Below are 20,203 nucleotides of genomic sequence, written 5' to 3' on the forward strand. Positions count from 1 at the left end.
GCTCCTCCCCCAGCCCATGCGTGTGCTCTCAAAATAAATAAATAAATAAATAAATAAATAAATAAATAAATAAATAAATAAATAAATAAATAAAATAATATAAAATAAAATAAATAAATAAAATATTTTAAAAAATAGTTACATTTTATGTTTATGTTCATCTCTTATGTGTGGCAGGTGCCACTGGTTTTCATTATAATTTAGTTATAAAGCATCCTTTTAAATAAAGTTTTATTTTTTTTCTTTTCAACTTTTTATTTAAATTCTAGTTAGTTAACATACAGTGCAATATGGTTTCTGGAATAGATTTCCATGATTCATCACTTACATACAACACCGGTGCTCATCATAACATGTGCCCCCCTTAATATCCAATCACCAGTCTAGCCCACCCTCCATCCCCCCATCAACCCTCAGTTTGTTCTCTACCATTAAGAGTCTTTTATGATTTGTTTCCCACTCTTTTTTTCTTTTCCTTTCCCATATGTTCATTTGTTTTGTTTCTTAAATTCCACATATGAGTGAAATTATATGGTATTTGTCTTTCTCTGACTTATTTCACTTAGCACAATACCCTCTAGCTCCATCCGCAATGTTGCAAATGGCAAGATTTCGTTCTTTTTGATGGCTGAGTAATATTCCATTGTATATATATACACCACATCTTCTTTATCCATTCACCAGTTGATGGACATTTGGGTAAAGAGATAAAAAGTGACTCAATTTAGAGCAAAATATTTATTAAGTAAACATACAGATGGCACATGGGTATTGAAAAATTGTGTATGGGGGTGTACACAAATGACTGAACTGCAAGAAACACTGTGCTTTAGCATCTAAGCATTCATCTTATTCAGAGACAAGATGCAAGTCATAGAGAGTCATTCAAATAGGCTTAGGCAAAATAAGAGAATGCATCCTGACAGAACCCAAAGGAAGGAATGCAGATGTTGGGCTTTGAGAGGGCCCGGCCTGGAGGAAGAGGGCAGCAGGCCCCGGAAGCACCTGCCCTCCTCTCTCCAGACTTATGGTCTCCCTCTGGTCTCTGCTTTGCTCTACACATTTCCATCTTCTCTCTGAGCAGGTCACCCACTCTCCCCTGCCCCACCTCATACACATAGAGGGGCACACACATGCAGACACACACACACACACACACAGTCACAACTCTAGACTTGTATGTCTTCAGGTTAGTGACCTGCAGAGCCTGAAATAGCACCCCTGAATCTGGCTTCTTATTCCTGAGAGAGAGAACCTGACTGGCCCACCTAGAGCTACATGCCCGCATCTCATCCGTTCAGCTCTTATCAGAGGATCAAGGGGAATGCATTCTCAGAAAAAGGGAGAATCTGGGATGAGCAATCACCCTGACCAAGAGGTATCTGCCTCAGCATTCGCCACTCCTAACAACCCTATAAGGTAGGAAATTCAGCTCACAGTCCCTTGGTAGGAAGTGACAAAGCCAAGACTTGAACCTGGGTCTGTCTGACACCAAAGCTCAGAGTCTGCTGCACTCTCCACCTAGTCACCATCAGCTGAGTTCAGTCCACAGCTACCATTCCAGACCTAAGCAGGTTACTGGCCCATGGGGAAGCATTTATCAAAATCAGCCCAGTAGACAGGAAACAAGAATCTCACTCTACGGGGATTGTGGCTGGAAGGGAGGAAGATGTCTCAGAAGGACCACGGGGCTCCAGGGTGGTCTCCTCCAAGCCCCTGGGTCTGTGGCTGCCAGATTCACACCGCAGGTGCTCAGGGTGTGAGGAAGCTCATCTGAATATATTTGCCGAAAATCACAAGGAGGCATCTAGAGATCTTCAAGAGAAGCTGACACCTCTCTTCTGCACCCAAAATTCAAAGTGCCTCCTGGCCCTTGGGATTATAACTGCTCCTCTCACCTTCTGGAAGCTAAATTTGGAGGGCTCCCCCCCGCCCCCCCCACCTCCCTGCCCCAGAAAGCTAGGTGGTAGATGAGACCTGACAGGCTCCTCCCACTCTGGAGGCCTCACCCACACACAGGTACTTCTCCACCTAAGTGCCCTTTCTCATGAAACCTCTGAGCATCGTGGTGCCGCAGATGCCCCCAATTTGGCTTTGAGGGGCCCCTGCCCACCCACAGTAAGGGAGCTGCCCAGCGGGAGGTAATTCACCAGGATCCACTGCTGAGACAGACGGATGTGGCAGTTGTGTCTCTCCCAGTCCCCCAGAGCTGACCCAAGTCCTATGCAGAGAGATACATTTGCCTCAGGAGACAACCTCCCCATCCCAGCCTTTGACCTGAACATGTCTTACCCTCTCTGGCACCATTCAGGACAGGTTGTTGGATGAGTGGGAAAAGGCTCCACTGAGCCACGTCCCCTAAGAAGTGTCACAAAGATCCTGTGCCTCTAAATGGAGACAAGATGGCACTATCCTAGCTCAAAAGTCTCCCCCAGAGACACCATCACACAACCAGGGGAGGATCTCTTTCCCAAAACCCTCTTCTCTGCCTTTATAAAAGTAGCAAAGGTAGTTGTTGCCCAAAACTTCAGGCCATACTGGCTCAGGGCAGCTGCCTTGGTAGGGTGAACAGGGTGGCTCGGAGTCTATCCCCAAGGTCTGCCCCGGGCCCTGACATTCCCTGCAGAGCTATCAGACTCAGGTATTCAGGATGAGGTTGCCAGCCAAGGTTATTATGCATGTGCCCCGAGGTGGCCGACGAAGCGCGTTCAAGTCCTGGACTTCCCAGCAGTCTGACCTGGCCATCACCCCCACCTTGGTGAAGTAGCCTCCATACTTAAAGAGCCACTTGTGCCCAGGGAGGAGATGCCCAGACCACAGCAGAGACCCCTTCATCCCCCAGGTCAGTCTGTGATGTCCATGGAGGAGAAGCTTCCGGGCCTGGCCCCAACCATCAGGGACTACTTTTTGAGGGAATGGACAGGGAGGTGGTTGAGCGGCATGACCACTTCAGTGCCAGTCTCCAAGGTGGCCCGGGAGCATTTCTGGCTGCTGCGCATGCTATAGAACTTCTCAACGAGGTGCTTGCGAAACTTCTTGGTGAGGAAACAGTAGATGATGGGGTCTAAAACACAGTTGGTGCTAAGAAGGCAGAGAGTGACCTGATGGGCATCGTTGATGGCTTGGTGGAAGCTGCTGTTCTGGAAGCCCAGCTCAACCAGGGTCCAGGGCAGCTGCACGATGTGGTGGGGCACAAAGCATATGATGAACACGGCCAAGACCGTGCAGACCATCCACAGCGCGCGGCGCTTGACTTCTGCATTGTGCTGCGGCTGCACTGGCTGCAAGAGCAGCCTGCGGATGATGACCAGGTTGCAGAAGAAGATGATGAGAAATACAAGGAAGAAGCTGAACACGAGGAAGACGTGGATGATGAGGACGGGCACACTGCCCTTCTCGTAATGCTCAAAGCAACGTGTGATGTTGCCCGAGCCGGTCTTGTTGGGCTCCACGTTGGTGGAGTCCAGGATGAAGAAGTAGGATGCTGCAGCCACAATGGCCACCCAGATGACCAGGGACACAGAGAAACCACGCTTGCGGGTGGTGTCCTGAGCTGTCTTGATGGGCTGGGTCACTGCCTGGAAACGGTTGTAAGTGATGACAGCCAGGAAGGCCACTGAGCAGTAGGTGTTGATGAAGAAGAAGCAGCCAGCCAGGTTGCACAGGAATTTGGGGAGAATCCAGTTGCCCTGGTTGTGGTAGTAGATGATCCACAGGGGCAGGGTGACCAAGAAGAGCAGGTCAGCCACGGTGAGGTTCACCATGAAGATCTTTATCTCGTTGAGTTTCTTGGAAGGGTACAGGCAGGCAAAGACCCATAGCACATAGCTGTTGGCGATGACCCCCAGCACAAAGATGATGCTGTAAACAATCGGGAAGAGGGTATATCGGAACTCAGAGTCCACATGAGAGGAATTATTTGCCCCTGTCGCCATGGCTGGAAGGGGCAGCTGGTGGTAGAATCCTGTTGCGCCTGGAAGACCACACAGGAATTCTGGTTAATGAAAGGTCAAAAAGGGCCTGTCTTATTGAATCAATTCCAAGACTCTCATCTTGCACATTTTAAAAACTCTAAAATGGGCGGTATCTTCCAATTAATTGGCAGTATTTTTTTCTACATAAAATAATGGTGTATTTTTTAAATGAACAGCATCTGAGAGTCAATGAAATCAACGGCAATTCAGTTTCTTTTCTCTTGTTACATTTTAAAACATACCTTTTCATTCTGTGGCTTATTTTGATGTAAGGTTTAAATAATCTATTTCTGATGAGAAAATATATGAAAACTTATATCATAAAATTTTTAATTTTCTAACAACTTTTAAATATTTTTCTATTGATGAAATTTGAAATGTAAATTTTGATGGTGGATGTTCTATATTAAAAAATAATTGGGCACCTGCGTGGCTCAGTTGTTAAGTGTCTGCCTTCGGCTCAGGTCATGATCCCAGGGTCCTGAGATTGAGCCCCGCATCGGGCTCCCTGCTCCGCGGGGAGCCTGCTTCTCCCTGTCCCATCCCCCTGCTTGTTTTCCCTCTCTTGCTGTGTCTCTGTCAAATAAATAAATAAACTCTTTAAAAAAAATAATTGTGGGTGATGCCTGGGTGGCTCAGTTGGTTAAGTGTCTGCCTTCAGCTCGGGTCATGATCCCGGGGTCCTGGGATCGAGTCCCACATCAAGCTCCTTGCTTGGTAGGGAGTCTGCTTCTCCCTCAACCCCTCCACCTGCTTGTGCACTCGCTCTCTCTCTCTCTCTCTAACAAATAAATAAATAAAATCTTAAAAAAATAAAAAATAATTTATGGGAGTGCCTGGCTGGCTTAGTTGGTAGAGCATGTGACTTTTGATCTCGGGGTCAGTGGGTTCAAGCCCCACATTGGGAGTAGACTTTACTTAAAATAATAATAATTAAATTATATTATTATTAAAAGTAAATTTATTATTATTTTTGTGCTCATACAAAATCTGGAAAATACAGAGAATTATATTAGGGTGACCCAAAGATGAAATACTAGCCAGTCATTAGAAAGAATGAGTTATATCTGATTGCACTGATGTTGAAAGTTGTCCCTGGATAATATTGTCAAGTAAAACAAAATTTTAAAAATCTGCGTGTCCCCATTATATGTGTGTATATGACATCTAGAAAGTGATCTAGAAGGATATAGCTTCAAGAGTAGACAATGATAAGTAACCTTTGGGAAGGTGAGATGGGTTTGTTGGGAAGTTTACCTATTTATGCTTCCTTTGTTTGAACTTTTTAGAAGCATTTATTGCTTTAGTAATTAAAAGAAAAATTAATGAAAAGAAAAATATAGGGGCACCTGGCTGGCTCAGTTAGTGGAGCATGCAACTCTTGATCTCAGGGTTGTTAGTTTGAGCCCCATGTTGGGTATAGTGATTACTTAAAAATAAAATCTTTTAAAAAAAGAAAAGAAAAAGATGAAGAAAAGTATACAGTGGAGAAACCCAGTAGACAACACTTTAATCAAATGATTAAGATGCACTCATCATTAGTAAGACATATATCAATATCAGGTACCCTTGATTTGAAGCACTGAAAAGACTATAACATAATTTCTGTGGTTTTCTTTCCAGAACTGCATAATCTCAATGTAGTCATGAGAAAACATCAGATAGGCCCAAATTGTGAGACATTATACAAAATAACTGATAAAAAATGTCAAGGTCATGAGTGATAAGGAAAGACTGAGGAATTGCCAAAAATCAGAGGATATTAAGGAAATGTATGACAACTAAACACAATGTGGGATCCTGGATTGTATCCAAGAACAAAAAAAGATCGTTTAGTGGAAAAACTGGTGAAGTTCAAATAACGTCTATAATTAAAATAATACATCAATGTTCATTTCCTAGTTTTGATCATTGTATTATGGTTTTGTAAATTGTTAACATTAGGGAATGTGGAGCAAAGGGCACACATGGACTCTTTGTACTATTTTGCAACTTTTTTGAAGGCCTAAAATTATTTCAAAACAAAAAGCCTTTCTTGGTTTTGGGATCGTACTATGGCTATGTCACCATTGGAGGGCTCAAGAAACTCTATGTTCAATTTTTACAACTTGTGAGTCTACAATCATTTCCAAATAAACAGCTAAAAAAGCAAAAAAAAAAAGTATATTAAAGGGGTGCCTGGGTGTCTCAGTCAGTTAAGCATCCTACTCTTGGTTTCAGCTCAGGTCATGATCTTAGGGTCATGAGATAGAGCCGCATGTGGGGCTCAGTGCTGGGCATGGAGCCTGCTTGGGATTCTCTCTCTCTCCCCCTCTGCCCCTCCCCTGCTCATGTGCGTGTTCTCATTCTCTCTCTCTCTCTCTCTTTCGCAAAAATTAATTAACTAAAAAAAAGAAAGATTTTCCTTCTCCCTTTGCCCCTCCCCACCACCACTCGCTCTTTCTCTCAAAAAAAAAAAAAGAAAAGTATATTAAAGAAGATGAAATTAACCCTAATCCCACTACCCACAGTCTGGTCCGTTTTCAACAGCATCTTCACCACCACCCACTCTCCACCAGAACCAATTGCTCCCTCCTCTCTTGTTCCTTGAATTCTGTTGCCAGCACATGAGCCTGGAAGCCCCTCTGATGTTTGTGTTGCAGCTGGGGGTGGGAGGGTTGATGGGACGGCAGGAGAGCCAGATGGAGTTGAGCAAGGCCCCAGACTCATCCTACAGCCCAGAACAGTGAAAAGAGAACAGAACTGGGAGTAAGACGCTCCTTCAGAGCCAGGTGCTTCCTGTGCACTACCTCATTTCAGTCTCACAAAAGCCCTCTGAGATAAGAAATAAAACTCCATTTTACAGAATAGGAAACAATCTAATGTGTTTATGTGATGGTTCAAGGTCACACAGCTGTTAAAGGATGGAGCCAGAGTCTCAAATCCAGCTCTGCGTGCATTTGTTCATTCACACATTCCGCCAACAAATACTTCTGAGCACCAACTGCATGTCCAGCCCGCAGGAGATACAGGGTGGACGTGACTGCACAGGCCTGCACTCGGGGACCTGACAGTCTCGTGGGGCAGATGGACAAACGCCATGTAAACAAACAGAGCTGCTATACACAGAAAAGGAGGTGCTGATATGGAGAATACAAAAAGTTATTCTTAGAAAAGAGGTGACATTTCCTTTGGGACCTGAGAGAGGAAGAGTGTTCCAGGCAGAGGGATCTGCATGGGTCCAGGACTGAGGCAGGAAGGAGCAGGGTAGGTTGTAGGAACTGAGAAAAGGACCACCGATGGCCCTCACCCTGACCTCTGCCTGCCATTCCATCCTCTCCTCCTGCTATCTTCCCACCAGGGTCCAGTCAAAATGGAGCTCCCAGTGGGTCTTCAAACATGCTCAGACCTTTCCTGCCTCTGCCTGCAAGCACAACACCCATGCCAATGCTTCGAACCCTCCTCCCTAACCACACCCCACTTCTACCCGGCCATTCTAACTCGTGCTTCAGACCTTACCTGAATTTTACTTCTTCAGAGAGGTCTTCACCAGGCCAGGTCACGTCCTGCCTCAAAGCCCCCTGTACTTCTTTGTAAATCCTAAAGCAGTTGTGATCATATTCATGTTTGTGTGATTCATAACACTCTCCTAGTTGACTGAGCACCAGGAGAATAAGGGCCTTGTCTGTCTATTCAACACTATTCCCAGCACCATGAACCAATAAAGGAGTGGGTGATAAGCCTCGTTGATTACAACCATCTCTTTGGGAGCTCTGGAGCAGTGGAAACACTTGAAGAAGTCTCTAGATACTTACAGGTGAGTTTAAAGAACCAACTTGCTCTAAAACCAGAAACAGACCCATAAATAAAGGGAACAAGCCATGGTTGCCAGAGGGGTGGGAGGTGGGGGGATGGGAAAAATGGGTGAAGGGGGGTGGGAGGTACAGTCTTCCAGTCATGGAATGAATAAGTCACAGGGATGAAAGGCACAGCATAGGGAATATAGTCAATGGGACTAGAATAGCGTTGTAGGGTGACAGATGGTAGCTACACTTATGGTGAGCACAGCGAAACACAGTTGTCAAATCACCATGTTGGACACTCAAAACTAATGGAACGTTGTATATCAATTATACTTCAATTGCAAAAAAAAAGAAAAAAGAAGCAACTGGCTCTAATTGGAATTTTGATGATTGAGAAAATTTTTACGCTTTGCTCCAATTAATGTGGTGGTGGCTTGTCTATGCTAAATTAAATAAATGTAGGTTTAATTATTCCGATAAATAATTGTGATTCTTTTAAAACAAAAAACTCAGCCTCAAGTCACATTGTGCATTACATAGTTGATTTGAATTACATAGTTTTAGGTTGCTTCCCCAGAAACGAAATTGCTAACGTTTACTTGGCTGGGATCTTTTCCACACCTAAACGTAGTCCTGCCATCTGATCCCAAGACTCTAGGATAATACTTCTCAAAGGGTGGTCCACAGAAATGAGGGATGAGAAAGGAATATCTCTGAGAACTTTCAGAGGACCCATGAGGTCAAAACTATTGTCAAAGGCCCGCCTGGGTGGCTCAGTTGTTAAGCATCTGCCTTCAGCTCAGGTCATGATCCCAGGGTCCTGGGATCGAGTCCCGCATCAGGCTCACTGCTCAGCAGGGAGTCTGCTTCTCCCTCTCCCTTTCCCCCCTCATGTTCTCTCTCACTCCTGCTCTCTGTCTGTCTCTCTCTCTCAAATAAATAAAAAAAAAAAAACAACTATTGTCATAATTATATCAAGACATTATTTCCCCTTTTCACTGTGTTGACATTCGCACTGATGGTACAGAGTGAACAAAACTGCAGGCTCCTTAGCACAGATCAAGGCAGTGGCACCAAATGGGAGTAGGAGCTGTATTTTTCACAGCCAGGCCCTACTCAGGGCAAAAAAAAAAAAAAAAAAAAATTCCTTGATAAAGCAAGGAAATTATTAATTTGATTAAATCTTAAGTACACATCTTTTTAATATTTTGGGTGTGAAAATGGGAAATGCAATGCTTCTGCACGCTGAAGTCAGTGGTTGTCTTCAGGAAAACCGCTTAAGTGACTTGAGTTATAAGCAGAACTTTTTTGCAGATCGTCACTATCACTTGAAAAAATGACTGACCAACTATGGTTTTTCAGACTTGGGTATCATATTTGCTCAAATATGAACAAAGGAAACCCATTGCTTCAAGGAAAACAAATAACAGTTATTTGTTGCCAATGATAAAATTCGAACTTGGGAGAAAACTAGTATCTTCGGAAAAACCGTATCTGCCAGTATGAGTTTGACAGCTTCTTAATCCTTAAAGAATTTTCTGATGAGATTGGTGGCGATACTAATGAATGTAATTTTTAAAAAATCCTTTAGTGAAAGGTCCATGTTTGGAAAACCTGCATAACTTAGTGAACCGACATTTTCCAAATGAAGAAGGCCAGTTTCAAAATTATGCATGGGTAAAAGAATCAAAGGGCGAGACAGATCAAAACATTGCTACACAACAGATTATAGAAGGTTCATTGGTACGACTCGGGTTCCACATTGCAACTGACTTTTCAGAAACTACTATTTGTGGAGCTTTGATGTAGTATCAAAGAAGAACATCATCAATTATCTGAAAAAGACATTAAAATATCCCTCCCGCTACAAATACATATCTGTGTAAGGGCAGATTTTCTTCATACACTTCAACCAAAACAACATACCACGATAGATTGAATGAAGGAGCAGATAGGAGAATCTAGTTGTCTTCTATTAAACCTATCATTAAAGATATTTGCAAACAAATGTAAATCAAAGCCACTCTAAATTATTTATGTTTTGAAATTGTTAGCTAATTTTTGCTAACAATGTTATTTATGTTAACATGGAATGAGCTTAGGGGTGCCTGGGTGGCTCAGTCGTTAAGCGTCTGCCTTCAGCTCAGGTCATGATCCCAGGGTCCTGGGATCCAGCCCTGCATCTGCTTCTCCCTCTCCTCCTGGTTCATGCTGTCTCTTGCTATCTCTGTTGCTATCTCTGTCTCTCTCTCTTTCAAATAAATAAATAAAATCTCAAAAAAAAAAAAAAGAAAATACTGATGGATATAACCCATGTAAACAAAAGCTCTCTGGGGCCCTCAATAATTTTTAAAGATATAAAAAAGAGGTACTGAGACCAGAAGATTTAAAAACTGCTGCTCCTCAAAAGGAAGGAAAAAGAGAGAGAGAGAGAGACAAACCAAGAAAGACTCTCAACTATAGAGCACAAGCTGGTGGTTACCAGAGGGGAGGTGGGTGGGGGATGGGTGAAATAGGTGATAGGGATTAAGAGTACACTTATGATGAGCACCAAATAATGCAGAGTTGTTGAATCACTATATTGTACACCTGAAACTAATATAACACTGGATGCTAACTATACTGGAATTAAAATTAAAAACTTAAATAAAAAATAAATAAAATCACTGCTCCACAATCAGCCCGCTCACCTTTCCTTTGAGCCCAAGATGCCCATTTCTCAGGGACTGGCCTTCTTTCTTTCTCCTGCTCGACCTTAATGCCTTGGGGGACCCTCTGCCTGGGACCTCAGAAAGGAGGTGAGGCAGCCCACAGCTGGGCAGTGCATGGTGTTCACTCTGGGTCTTTGAAGAAGTCATGTTCTTACCCATGCTCACCATCCAACCCCCCCTCCCCCCCCCCCGCCAAGTAAGTCTCTTCCTCTTCTTGGGTTTAAGCTCCAGCTTAGTGGGGTGGGGGCAACTCTCCACTAGAAACAGTCTTTTTTTTTTTTTTAAGATTTAATTTATTTATTTGACAGAGAGAGACACAGCGAGAGAGGGAACACAAGCAGGGGAGGGAGAAGCAGCCTTCCCGTGGAGCAGGGAGCTCGATGCGGGGCTGGATTCCAGGGCCCTGGGATCATGACCTGAGCTGGAGGCAGACGCTTAACCACTGAGCCACCCAGGTGCCCAGAAACAGTCTTTCTACAGCCAGAGTATTCAACCCAGTATATCTGCTTGGGCCCTGTCCTCTGTGCCATGCCTGTCCTGGCCTGCTGAGGAAGCCTTCCCACCAGGACCTGGACTGGGGTAAGGCTTGTGGAGGAGCTCACCTAGGCGCAAAATGTAAGGGGGTGCTGAAAACCTCAGTGATCAAGATAAATAATATTTTAATGCAATATCTTCAAAAATCAAAATCAGTCTTCCTTTTGCCTCAGGTTCTAATATTGCTCTGCCTGGCACTATTATGATCCTATCTTCATTTAAGATTTTGGTATTTGTTCATCATGAATTTTTTTGCATTAATTAAAAATTTTTTTTCTCACTATATGACTGGGGCACACACACCCAGGTCAACCCAACTCACCCATTCAGTCCCTCATCCATGCATTCACTGGACAAGCACTCACTGCTCCAGGCCCTGGGCAGAGTGCGGAGGCCTCAGAGAACAGACCCAGTCTCTGTCCTTCCACTGCTCACAGCCCATTTTGCAAAAGAGAGATTCAGAAGTAGACAATTGTCAAGTGTTATGATGGTGGAGGTTCCAGAAGTCGGGGTAATTCTGAGATGGTGTCCCTACCCAGACCTGAGGATCAGGAGTGACCTGCCTATGTGGAAGGACAAGAAGTAGTAAGCCAGATGAGGAGCCCCAGACAGAGGGATGGTGCGTGCAGAGTCCTGGAAGACGAGGAGCGGATGGACCTTGTGCTCAGGGAGCTTGAGACACCTGGTCTAGCTAAACCTTAAAGTGTGTGTGGTGGGGGTGGGCGGGGATGGTGAGGAGAGACAGGGCCTACAAAGTAAGTATGTATTGGTCAACTTAAGAAAGGTCTTGAATATTAGGCTAAGGATTTGTAGAAAATGGGGAGTCACTGAAGGGTATGGAACAGGAAAGGGACAACACTGGATCTGGGTTTGGGAAAGAGGGCTTTGACCGCTGTGTACAGAACAAGCGAGAGGGGCTTCAGACCAGAAGCAAGGAGAGAGCATCAAGACAATTGCAATTGTCTGCAGGGCCAAAGGAGGCTTGGAGCATGACGGGGCAAATGGAGGGAAATGGATGGTTGTCAGAGTTATTTGGGAGGTTGAATGGATGGAACTTGGTGACAGATGGGAGACAGGTTGATAGAAAGGGAGGAGTCAAGGACTGCCAGCTTTCTGGCGCAGATGATTTGGGCTGGGGGTGGTACCCATCTTCATGGAGATGACACTGAGGAGGAACAGTGTGGGGGTGCAGATGAATCCAGCTGGGGACACATCTGGAGTGCCCTGAAATTCCAGAGGATCCAGAGTTAAATCCTGAAGAGCCCAACATTCCCCGGAGAAGTCAGAGGGGGAGGAGAAACCTGTGAAGGAGGCAGGGACAGGACAGAGAGGTAGGAGAGCAATGCTGGAGAAGGTTTCAAGAGCACGGAAGTGGGGGCCAGCAGCGTGAAAAGCCACACGGAGAGATCAAGTACGATGCAGACAGAAAAGCAGGGGCCCCTGGGTGGCTCAGTTGATTAAGTGTCTCTCTTCAGCTCAGGTCATGATCCCAGGGTCCCGGTATCGAGCCCCAGGCTCCCTACTCAGCAGGGAGTCTGCTTCTCCTTCTCCTTCTGCCCCTCCCCTTGCTCATGTTCTCTCTCTCTCAAATAAATAAATAAAATCTTAAAAAAAAAAAGAAAGAAAGAAAAGAAAAGAAAACACAGCATGTGGCAACAGGGAAATCCAGCTCCCCGTCATCAGGAGAGCAGCATCCAAAGCATGAGTTGAGGAATGAGGGAGAAGCAAGGAGGTGGAATGTTAAATTCTCATTCAAGAAGCTTAGTTGAGCAAATAGTTGTGAACCTTGTTTGTATCCTGATTCAAAGTAACTATAAAAACTAGTTTTTAGACAATTGGAAGAACTCAAACACAGACTCAGTATGAGCTGGAATTAAGAAATCAATGTTAATTTTGTTAGGTGTGATAATGATATTATGGTTCTATATTTTTATATGTTTTAATTCCTTATCTATTAGATACACATCATGAAGTATGTATAGGTAGAATTATACAGTATCTTGACTTTGCTTTAAAACAGTTCAGGAAAAACATTCCTACATGCTAATCTCCATTTCAGAGTCAGCTTCTCTGTGAACCCAACCTGTAATCAGGTCTGTCTGGGCCTGGAGCATCCCCAGTCCACATAGCCCCCATAGGAAGCCCAGTGCAGGCCTCTTCCTTCCAGATACAGAGTCAGAATCAGTGTGGGGGTTCTTGCATGAAACCCCTGCCTTTGCCCAAAGCCTTGCCCTGGGTGCCTCCCGTACCCATCACCCTGGCTCTTCCTACTTCTGCTGTCTTCCCAGATCCTGGTCTTCATGTGACTCCCACCCCCTTAGCCTTCATCCCAAACTTAGCACCCAGCCATCCCTTTGCGTCAGTGGAACCCTTTGATGTCACCCACAATGTAACCAGCTGAGTCTCTTCTGGGCCTAGGGGCTCAGACCTCCATGCCTTTGTTCATGCTTCCCTCCCTCACTCTGCCTGGCTATGTACTGGTCACTTGAAGACTGCCCTGGCCTCTCTCCCTGCAGCTAGTTCTTCCCAAGCCTCCCTGCCTCTCTCACACCCTGCTCTGCCCCCAGACCCGGTTAAGCGTTCATCCTCTGAGCACCCATAGCTTACAGCATCTTATACCATTGAAATTATCTCTGTGTACTCCTGCCACACTAGACCAGCAGCTCCTGGAGGGCAGAGGATATGTCCATTCATTCCCCTGACAGGTATCGATATCCCACTGGGGGCTGGGCACTTTTTTGGGGATACTGCAGGAATAAAACAGGCAAAACCCCTGCTCTGAAGAAGCTTACACTCTTGTCAGGGAAAACAGACCAAAACAGAGAGGGAAAAGAACACAGTAATTTCAAATTGTGATGAATTCAATAAAAGAAATAAAAATCGTGACATGACGAAGCTTGGGTAAGGGGCTGCTTTAAATAGAGTGACCAGGGAAGGCTTCTCAGAGGAGGTAACCTATAAACAAACCCAGAGGAAGATTTACCATGAGGCCAATGAAGCGTAAGCTTCAAGGCCCCTTTCTAGGTCTTGTATCTAATTGTGTATTTGCAATTTGGTCACTTTTCTTCACGAGGAACCCCCAAATTGTACAAGTTGTAGGGTCCTGTGAAAACCCATATCTTCTCCTGGCTGAAATCTAAAAAGCGAGAAGGAACAAGAGTATTCTGGAAGAAGAGTATTCTAGGCCAAGTGTCTCATGTGCAGCGGGAGTAAGTTCATCATATCATAAGATAGGAACAAATGCGTCGTGCTCAAGGAAACGTAAGATTCATGTGGTCCTAGGGGAGTGAGAAATGGGAAGAACTGGATGAGATCTGGGGGCAGCCGACCCCAGATGGCTCCTAAGCTGTGGTGAGGAGGTGGAATTTTATTTTCTGAGCACTGGAGAGCCGCTGGACCGTGTCAGGCAAGTGAGTAACATGATCGGACTCCCTGGCTGCTGGACAGAGAACAGATAGTAGGGGACAAAGGGCAAGCAGAGAACCAGTTCTGGAGGCAAGAGGGGGTGGTGACATGGACCACAAAGTGGCATTTCCAATTCCTCTCTCCGTCTCCAGCACCTAGCACACGTGTGGCCGGAGCAGGAGCTTGGTAAGCGTTTGTTGAGTCAACAGATGTCTGGCAAACAAAAATTTTAATCCTTGTTGTGACCTCGTTGTGCGAGCTGCAGGAGGGCTGACCCAAGAAGAAGGGCAGACCCGAGGCCTGATCTACCCCATAACAGAAGAGCACCAGGAGCTGCCTGCTCCCCAGAGCAGTCTCCCTACGAGACGGAATGAGCCCTCTACAGCCTCACTACTCAAATCGAGGTCCTCAAACCAGCAGCATCAGCTGAGTTTGTCAGAAATACGGACTCTCACGCTCCACCCCGGACTGCTGCATCAGAATCTGTATTTTCACAAGAGTCCCAGGTGATTCGTGGGTACACTGAAGTTTGAGAAGTACTGCGTTTCAGCACACTGTCAGCCACATACTCGACTAGTCTACCACCTTCCATGGCTCCCCATTGCCCAGGATCAAATCCAAGCTCCTTTCACACCTCATTTCCCTCCAGCCTCTTTTACTACACACCCTGTATTCCAGCCACACTGAACTTCCTGCTGCTTCTCTAAAAACTCTGTTTCTTCTCAAACCTCTGTGCTTTGCACATGCTGCTACCTCTCTGAGAGTGCCTTCTGCCTCTTGCTTTACCTAGCAAACTCCCACTCTTCCTTGAAGACCCAACCTAAAGGGACACCTGGGGGGCTTGGTCGTTAAGCGTCTGCCTTTGGCTCAGGTCATGATCCCAGGGTCCTGGGATCGAGCCCCGCATCAGGCTCCTTGCCCAGCAGGGAGCCTGCTTCTCCCTCCCCCTGCTTGTGTGCTCTCTCTCTCTCTCTCAATCTCAGACAAATAAATAAATAAAAATAAAAATCTTAAAAAAAAAAAAAAGACCAATCTAAAGAATGCTTCCTCTAGGATGCCCTCCCTGATTGCCCCAGGCAGAATGAGTTGCCTTCTTCTCTGGGTCACCATGGTACTGGGCACATTCCTCAGTACAGCACCAGATACAATGTGTTGTAAGTATTGATTTCTATGGCCATTTCCTCACCAGCCTGGAGCTCCTAGAGGGCAGGGACTAGATCTTTTTCATTCTTTATCCCCAGTGTCAGACACTGAGCACTGAATGAATGAATGACCAAGCCCCTGATGACTATTCAGCAGAAACTGGTATGAAGGAAACGTGTCCAGTCTCTCTGGCGGAAGCACAGTAGGATGGGGAGAATAATCCCTTTCTAGAGTCAGAAAGACCTGGGTTCATACATGGCTCTGCCATTTACTTGCTGTGTGACCTTGGGCAAGTGAGTTCACCTATCTGAGCCTCAGTTTTTTCAGTTACAAAATTTTACCATTCTAACAGTGGTTCCAAAAATAAGCATGCAAACTGGTCACAATGGCCAGGCCTCCCTCTCCCCACTGGCTCAGCCACATGAAGTCAGGGGAGGGGACTATGGTCACCACTGTCCCAGGGGCTCTAACCCACATACTGAGTTCCCTGTCAACTCCAGACAGGGCCTTAGGCGAATGCCAACAAATCTCTCAACGGGTCAGGAAGGGAATGAGCATTTGGAGGGAAAAAAGGCAGCAGCAGCTCAGACCAATCAATCTTACATGAGGGCACAGTTCCTTGATGCTTCAAGTCTGGGCGGCAGCCCAGGCGCAGCTCTCAACTAGGGGTAGGCAAGGGGAGCCATAAATATTCATGGAGACAGAAGAATTCCGCCATCTGGATATCCCATCCTCTACTGTGCATAGCATTCAGTCCCAACCCCCTACCATTCCCATACTGTCTGAGAACATCATGCCCCTAGGGAACCTGGGCTCCCATTTTCAGGTGAACAGTCAGAGGGGAGGGACCACCTGGATCTGGGCAGAAGGAAGTATGTGCTGGTTACTTCCCCAGTGTGGACTGTGGGTTGGGAAGTTGGGTTTACCAGTCAGCCCAGCTCCTAACATTTGTGGGGCCATGTTCGGTCAAAAGTACACGTCAGCGCACTGGGGTGGCTCAGCTGCTTGAGCCTCTGGCTCTTGATTTTGGCTCATGTCGTCATCCCTGGGTCGTGGGATTGTCCGGCCCCCAGCCTCCCCCTCTTCCCATAAGGCTGTGCACTCAGTGGGGAGTCTGCTTTTCTCCCTCTCCTTCTGCCCCTCTGCCCCCCTCACAAGAGCTCTCTCTCTCTCTCTCAAATAATTTTTTTAAAGTACAAATTTCTAAATATTTATAAGCTATACATTACTCACATTCAAGTTCATGCGATCTCATGCACCAGCAGCTCCCTGCAGAGCTGCAAGCCTGGAGGTACAATCACTGACTCCGCTCAGGCTAGAGGTGGGGTGTGGGAGGGACACACACTCCAAGCGGACATTTACACGTGCATCCAAATGCTCCTTGCCTCGTGTGTAGGGCATGACAGGAGGGGAGTCGCAGCCAGCCTACCTAAGTTCAGGGTACTGGATTAAATATACAGACACTACATACCCATGAATACATTTCCTCAAGTCAGCCTTGCAAGGTGAGTTTTACAAAATGACCATTTCTCCAGAGAAGAAAGTGAGGCCAGAGAGGGAAACAGACTTGTCCAGTCACACAGCTAAGAAGTGGCAGAGGGCGCCTGGGTGGCTCAGTTGGTTAAGCAACTGTCTTCGGCTCAGGTCATGATCCTGGAGTCCCGGGATCGAGTCCCGCATTGGGCTCCCTGCTCAGCAGGGAGTCTGCCTCTCCCTCTGACCCTCCCCCTTCTCATGTGCTCTCTCTCTCTCTCTCTCACTCTCTCAAATAAATGAATAAATAAAATCTTAAAAAAAAAAAAAAAGAAGTGGCACATAGGGTTTTGAACTCCAAGACCCATCCTATCTCCTAAGCCAAGCCAAGGCCCCTGGGAGAAGCAAACCACTCATTGGCCACCTTACCCCTCATAGACCTGTCCTGTGACCCAAGAACAGGAATGGGGCAAAGGGAGGGGATCTGCATCCATATCACTCCTACCAGGCAGCGCTGGAGCTGGAATCAAATTCTGTTTCAAACACTAAACTCACCCCATGACTCTGACTCTCTGTGTCCTCATTGGTAAAATAAAGATTTAAAAATGGGTCAAAGAGGGGCGCCTGGGTGGCTCAGTCGGTTAAGCATCTGCCTTCAGCTCAGGTCATGATCCCAGTGTCCTGAGATGGAGCCCCAAGTCGGGCTCCCTGCTCAACAGGGAGTCTGCTTCTCCCTCGGCCCCTCCTCCTGCTCGCACGCTCTCTCTCTCTCTCAAATAAATAAATAAAATCTTAAAAGAATAAAAATAGGTCAAAGAGAAAAGGAAATTAAGAATACAATCCCATTTATAATGGTATCAAAAAGGATAAAATAGGGGCACCTGGGTGGCTCAGTCGTTAAGCATCTGCCTTCGGCTCAGGTCATGATCCCAGAGTCCTGGGATCGAGCCCCGCATCGGGCTCCCTGCTCGGCAGGAAGCCTGCTTCTCCCTCTCCCACTCCCCCTGCTTGTGTTCCTTCTCTCGCTGTCTCTCTCTGTCAAATAAATAAATAAAATCTTTAAAAAAAAAAAAAAAAGGACAAAATACTGGAAATAAACAACCAAGGAGGCAAATGACTTATACACTGAAAACTACAAAGCATTGCTGCAAGGAATTGCAGAAGATACAAATAAATGGACAGACATCCTCATTCATAGACTAGAAGACTTAATACTGTTACAGTGTCCATACCTGCTGAAGCCATCTACAGATTCAAAGCCCTGTCAAAATCACAGTGGCATTTTTTGCAGAAACAGAAAAGAAAATCTTAAAATTCAGATAGAACCTCATCTCGAAGGACACCAAAGAGTCAAAACACTCTTGAGAAAGAAAAACAAAGCTGGAGGCCTCACACTTCGTGATTTCAAAAGATATAACAAAGTACAATAATCAAAACAGCATGGTATCGGGGCGCCTGGGTGGCTCAGTCGTTAAGCGTCTGCCTTCGGCTCAGGTCATGATCCCAGGGTCCTGGGATCGAGCCCCACGTCGGGCTCCCTGCTCCACAGGAAGCCTGCTTCTCCCTCTCCCACTCCCCCTGCTTGCATTCCCTCTCTCTCTGTGTCTCTCTCTGTCAAATAAATAAATAAAATCTTAAAAAAAAAAAAAAACAACAGCATGGTATCAACATAAAGAGCAATATATATAGACCAGTGGAACAGAACAGAGAGCCCAGAAATAAACCTCCACACATATGGTCAAATGATCTTTGGCAAGGGTGCCAAGACTACACAATGGGAAAAGGAGAGCCTTTCCAACAAGTGCCAAGGGGAAAACCGGAGATCCACAAGCAAAAGAATGAAGATGGACCCTTCTCTTATACCATATACAAAAATGAACTAAAAACAGATTAAAGATCAAAACATAAGATCTGAAAATGTAAAACTCCTACAAGGAAACATAGGTGGGAAGGCTTCATAACACTGGAATGAGCCATAATTTCTCAGCTACGACAGCAGGAATGCAAGAAACAGAAGCAAAAATAGATGTATGGGGGCACATCAAACTTTAAAACATCTGTAGCAAAGGAAACAGACGAGGAAAAAGGCACCCTAGAGAATGGGAGAAAAAATTTGCAAACCATATACTGCATACAGGGTTAATATTCAGAATATATAAAGAATTCTTACAACACAATAACAACAATAACAAAATAATAATAACTGATTTTAACATGGGCAAAGGACGTCAATAGATTTCTCCAAAGGAGATACGCAAATGGCAAACAAGCACGTGAAAAGATGTGCAATGCCACTCATCGTCAGGGAAATGCACATAAGCACCACAATGAAATAGCACCTCACCCTCGGCAGCATGGCCACTATCAAAAAGGCAGAAAATAACAAGTCCTAGTAAGGATGTGGAGAAATTGCAACCCTGGTGCATCATTGGTGGAAACATAAAATGATACAGCCAGGATGGAAAACAGTACAGTTTCCTCGGAAAATTAAAATAGAACTACCACATGACCCAGAAATCTTACTTCTGGGTATACTTACAAAAGAATTGAAAACAGGATCTTGAAGAATATTCGCACACCCACGTTTATAGCAGCACTATTCACAATACCAAGAGGTGGGAGCCACCCAAATGTCCATCAACAGATGGATGGATAAACAACATGTGGTGTGTGTATAACGGGAAGACTATGCAGCCTTCAAAAGGAAGGAGATCCTGTCACATGCTACAGCACGGATGAACCTTGAAGACACTATTAAGTGAAATAAGCCAATTACCAAAAGGCAGATATTGAATGATTATATGAAGTACCTAAGGTCATCACTTATATGAAATATCTAAAGTCATCAAACGCAAAGAATCGCAAAGTAGAATGGTGGTTGCCAGGGACAGGGGGAAGGAGAGATGGAATTGTTGTTCAGTGGGTATAGAGTTTCAGTCAGGCAAGATGGAAAAGTTCTAGAGACCTGCTGTACAACAATGTGCATACAGTTAACAATACTATAATGTGTACTTAAAAACTGTTACAAAGGGAAATTTATGTCACGTGTTTTTAGCACAATTAAAAAAATGTTTTCTTGGGACGCTTGGGTGGCTCAGTGAGTTAAGCGTCTGCCTTTGGCTCAGGTCACGATGCCAGAGTCCTGGGATCGAGTCCCACATCTGGCACCTTGCTCAGCAGG

General features: G+C 45.4%; 1 protein-coding gene across 2 annotated transcripts in view; it reads right to left on the reverse strand.

Moving 5' to 3' along the window:
• Positions 1-719: 719 nt before the first annotated feature.
• PTAFR (platelet activating factor receptor) overlaps positions 720-20,203 on the reverse strand; it is a 39,973-nt gene continuing 20,489 nt past the window's right edge. For both annotated transcript variants that reach the window (XM_006739875.3, XM_081817865.1), the window contains one exon: positions 720-3,973. In XM_006739875.3, coding sequence (XP_006739938.2) covers positions 2,901-3,973 — 1,073 coding nt within the window. In that variant the 3' untranslated portion in view covers positions 720-2,900. The remainder of the gene's footprint in view (positions 3,974-20,203) is intronic.

This window comes from Leptonychotes weddellii, chromosome 4 (genome assembly GCF_054177405.1).
Source record: "Leptonychotes weddellii isolate Sample4059 chromosome 4, ASM5417740v2, whole genome shotgun sequence".
Classification (NCBI taxonomy): Eukaryota; Metazoa; Chordata; class Mammalia; order Carnivora; family Phocidae; genus Leptonychotes; species Leptonychotes weddellii.